This window comes from Aureococcus anophagefferens (genome assembly GCF_000186865.1).
Source record: "Aureococcus anophagefferens unplaced genomic scaffold AURANscaffold_73, whole genome shotgun sequence".
Lineage (NCBI taxonomy): Eukaryota > Pelagophyceae > Pelagomonadales > Pelagomonadaceae > Aureococcus > Aureococcus anophagefferens.
In genome coordinates, this window is record NW_008705624.1 from 95,551 (window position 1) to 99,574 (window position 4,024).

Sequence of the window (4,024 nt, forward strand, 5' to 3'; positions counted from 1 at the left end):
CGCTGCGGTCCGGCGACGCGCCGGCCATCGCGCTGCCGCCGAGCCTCGAGGACCCGGAGCCGGAGATCCCAGGCACCGCCGCGCCCGCGCCCGCCAAGTCGGAGGTCGTCGCGGAGGCGGCCGCGACGACGACGAAGAAGCGCGCCGCGGAGACGGAGAGCGACTCCTCGGACGACGAGCGGGACGCCAAGCGCAAAAAGGCCGCCAAGGACGAGGACGAGAAGTAGGCAGCGCGCCCCAGAAAAAAAGCACGCCGCCTTAAAGCACTCCGAGCGGGAATCACGTTGCACAGGCTCGCTCGAGAGCGGCAAAAACCTAGTAGAACCCGAGCCAGGGCGCCCAGAAGTCGTCGCATTCCGGCCGGTGCGTGTCGTCGTTCGCCACGAGCGCGGGCGCCTCGTGGAGGCCCATGACGCGGTCGCCCGGCGCGAGGAAGGGCGGCCACCAGTCCACGGGCGCGCCCGCCGCGCCGAGGCGCGCCCACCACGAGGCCATGTCGACGGCGAGCGCGTCGTCGCCGCGGCCGGCGTCGAGGAGGTAGGACTCGTCCTGCCCGTGCGCCGACGCGCCCGGCTCGGAGAAGTAGTAGGCGAAGGTCGTCGTCGCCGCGAGCGCGCGCGCGTGGAGCTGGCTCGAGCACGCGTGGCCCGAGTCCGACAGGATCCGCGCGAACGCGCGCCAGCGGCCCTCCGCGGCCGCGCGGCCCGCGTAGCGCGACGCGATCGCCGCCGCGTCGACGGCGGCCCCCGCGAAGTGGCGCGCCAGCGCGGACGCGTATTCGTTTTCGGAGACCTACCAAGCATGTCGGTAACGATGTTTCATCGTTTTCCCAGCCGACATCTCTCGAAAATCGTCGCGGCCGCGGGACGCCGGCGGAGACGTCGCGCTCCGGGCCGAACGCGGCCTCGGCGGCGCCGCAGCTCTCGCAGGACTGGCCCCCGACGATGACGGGCACCCGCGTCCACGCTCCGGCGCGGATGAGCCCGAGGGGCGTCTCGACGCCGTCGGCGCTGCGGTCGTCCGCGGGCCTCGCGCGCTTGAGCGACGGCGCGAACCTCGCGCCCTTCGCGGCGGCGAGGAGCGCCGCGAGCGGCGCGGCGCGCAGGCAGCTAAAATCGTCGACGGCGCAGCCGAGGGCCGCGGCGGCGGCGGCGCTCGCGTTCGCCACGACCGCGGGCGCCGCGAAGTCGTCGTCGGGCCGCGCGCCGGGCGCCATCCAGCCCTGGTGGCCGCCGGGGCTCTCGAGCGCCGCGGCCGAGAAGAGGCCCGCCGCGCGGGGCTCGACGAGCAGGTGCGCGACGGACGCGCCGCCGGCGGACACGCCGAAGACCATGACGCGCGCCGGGTCGCCCCCGAAGGCGGCGCAGTTGTCGCGGACCCACGCGAGCGCCCGCAGCTGGTCGCCGAGGCCCCGGTTGTCGCCGCCGAAGAAGCCGAGGACGCCGAGGCGGTACTGCGGCGCGAAGACGACGGAGCCCGTGAGCCGCGTGAGGTTCGCGGCGCTTCGCGTCGCCGCGCCGCTCACGAAGCCGCCGCCGTGGACGTAGACCATGACGGGCCGCCCGGGGACCATCGTCGAATACGCGTTGACGTAGAGGCAGTCCTCGCTCCCGCCCGACGCCTGCGCGCACTCGGCCGGCGGCGCCGACGCGCGCGTGCCGTTCCACGGCGCCGCGGCGGCGGCGTCGGCGAAGCGCAGCGGCGGCGCGGCGAAGGGGACGCCGAGGAATTCGGTGACATTGGCGGCCGCCGGCGCGCCGCGCACGGCGCCCTGCTTCGTGAGTGCGACGAGCGGGTCCAACGCGCTGGCAACATCCAGCAGGGCGCCGGTGAGCGCGAGCGCGGCGACCCAGGGACGGCGCGGAGCGGCGCGCGGCCGCGTCCCCGTCGTCGTCCGACGGCGCGCGGTGGCGCGCCTAGGAACGAGGAGTAGGGCTCCTCGAGGACAGGAATACATGGCCATGCTCTCGATGTGAGTTTCTTGCTGCGGCTGCATGTTGAAGTTCAAGTTACGCTAAGTTGCAGCCAAGTTACAACCCGTCCGGCGGGTCCTCGTCGCCCGCGGCGAGGGGCGAGACAAGTCAAGTTACACTACGTTACAGCTAAGTTACAACCCGTCCGGCGGATCATCATCGTCGCCCGCGGCGAGGGGCGAGACGACGGCGTCGTCGTCCGGCTCCGCGGCCTTGAGCTCGACCGCGGGCGCCGCGTCGTCGACGCTGCGCTCGACGCTCGCCGGCAGTTTCCGCGTGATGCACAGCGACAGGAGCATGAGCGCCGCGAGGGCCCAGAACACGGCGCCCGCGCCGACGAGGCCCGGCCGCCGCGCGAGGCCGATCGCCAGGCCCGTCGCGCCGACCGACGGGCCGACGGCCTTGCCGACGGCCTCGACCATGCAGGCGACGCCGTTGGCCGCGCCGCGGCGCTCGGCCGGGACGACGTTGTTGACGACGGCGCTGCCCGCGGCGAAGTTCGAGCAGCCCGACGCGTAGTAGCCGCACAGGGGCAGCGCGAGCACGACGAGCTTGACGGCGAAGGGCCGCGCCGCGAGCCCGCCCGCGAAGGGCACGGCGGCCAGCGACGCGGCCCCCACGAGCGTGCCGACCGCGAGGCTCCGCCGCTGGCCGAGCCGGCCCATGCACTTGGCCATGACCGTCGACGTGAAGAGGCACTGGAGCGCCGCGCCGGCCGTGAGCACCGTCGCGAGCTCTTTTCGCGTGAGCGCGAGGCCGCCCGCGTCCCGCGTCGCGATGGCCCAGAGCGGGATGAGGTCGAAGGTCGCGAAGAGCACGAAGCCCAGGACGAGCTTGAGCGCCACGACGCCGACGAACGGCGGCGACCGCAGCGGCGCCGCGGCGTCGCCCTCGGCGAGCGGCGCCGCGGCGTCGTCCTCGACGTCGCCGACGCGGCCGTACTGGGCCGCGCGCGCCGCGTCCGCGGCGTCGAAGGTCTCGTCGAGCCAGAAGAGGCCCAGGATCAGGTTCGCCAGCGCGAGGCCCGCGCCGAGGAGCGACGGCGCGAGCGCCGGGAACGCGGCGATCCGCCCGTAGAGCAGCGCCGCGGCCGCGGGCGCGAGGAGCTGCGTGAGCGTGCCGCCGGAGAGCAGGTAGGAGTTGACGAGGTTCTGCCGCTCCGCGCCCGCGACCTCGCCGGCGTAGAGGCCGGACAGCGACACCCAGCCGCTGCCCGCGCCGAGGAAGACCGCGCGGACCGCGAGCGCCGCGGGCAGGCGGCGGCAGAACCCAAAGGCCAGGTTGCCCACGAGGTAGCCGAAGAGCGTCAGGAGCAGCGCGGGCCGCCGGCCCCACTTGTCCGCGACGCGGCCCCAGAGCACGGCCGTGAACAGGCGCCCGAAGGTCAGCGCCGAGCCCAGGTACCCCGCGAGGTAGCCCGCCTCGTCGACCGTCGCGCTCCAGCCGAGGTCGACGCAGAGGAAGCCCGCGTAGCTGAAGAGGCTGCAGATGGCATAAAAATGCGTCATGCCGCCGAGCGCGAGCACGAAGACCGGCCGCCAGGGGAAGGGCGCCTCGGCGCGGCTCAGCTTGTCGGGCGGCGGCCGGCACATGGCCGGCCGCTGCAGCGCTGCTGGCGACGCGCCGCGGCGGCTGCTGCTGGGCGGTGAGGACTGAGTCTGTGCCGCTCTCGCGGCTGCTGTTGCTGGGCGGTGAGGGCCTGACTGGGTCTGTGTCGCTCCTCGATGGGCAGCCTCATCCTTTTGTATCGCGCCGAAGGTCAATTGAAGGTCTTGTTGCAGTGTCTTGAACTCAGGTCAGCCTTCTCGAGCCGCGGCGCCGTCGGCACCGACCGCTGCCAGCGCCAAGAGCGTGCGAAACGCTGCACATCGCAGCGCTGCGTCGACGCAAACCAGCGCTGCAGCGCACGCGTCGCGAACCGCATCAAAAACACGCACGCATGGTGGTCCTCCGGACGAGGCGCTACGCGCGCTGGGTCGTGCGCGGCCTGCTGTCGGAGCTCTGGTCGAACGTCGGGCCGTCGCGGCGCTTCGCGGGCCCGCCGGTCGCGC

The 4,024-nt window shown here is 73.9% G+C and overlaps 1 protein-coding gene across 1 annotated transcript; it reads right to left on the reverse strand.

Annotated features, from left to right (window-relative positions):
• Positions 1-1,216: 1,216 nt before the first annotated feature.
• AURANDRAFT_7103 (hypothetical protein) lies at positions 1,217-1,612 on the reverse strand (the record flags this gene model as incomplete). Its single annotated transcript, XM_009043841.1, has 1 exon — positions 1,217-1,612. A coding segment is annotated over one exon (396 nt), but the record flags the coding sequence as incomplete, so codon positions are not given.
• Positions 1,613-4,024: the final 2,412 nt, after the last annotated feature.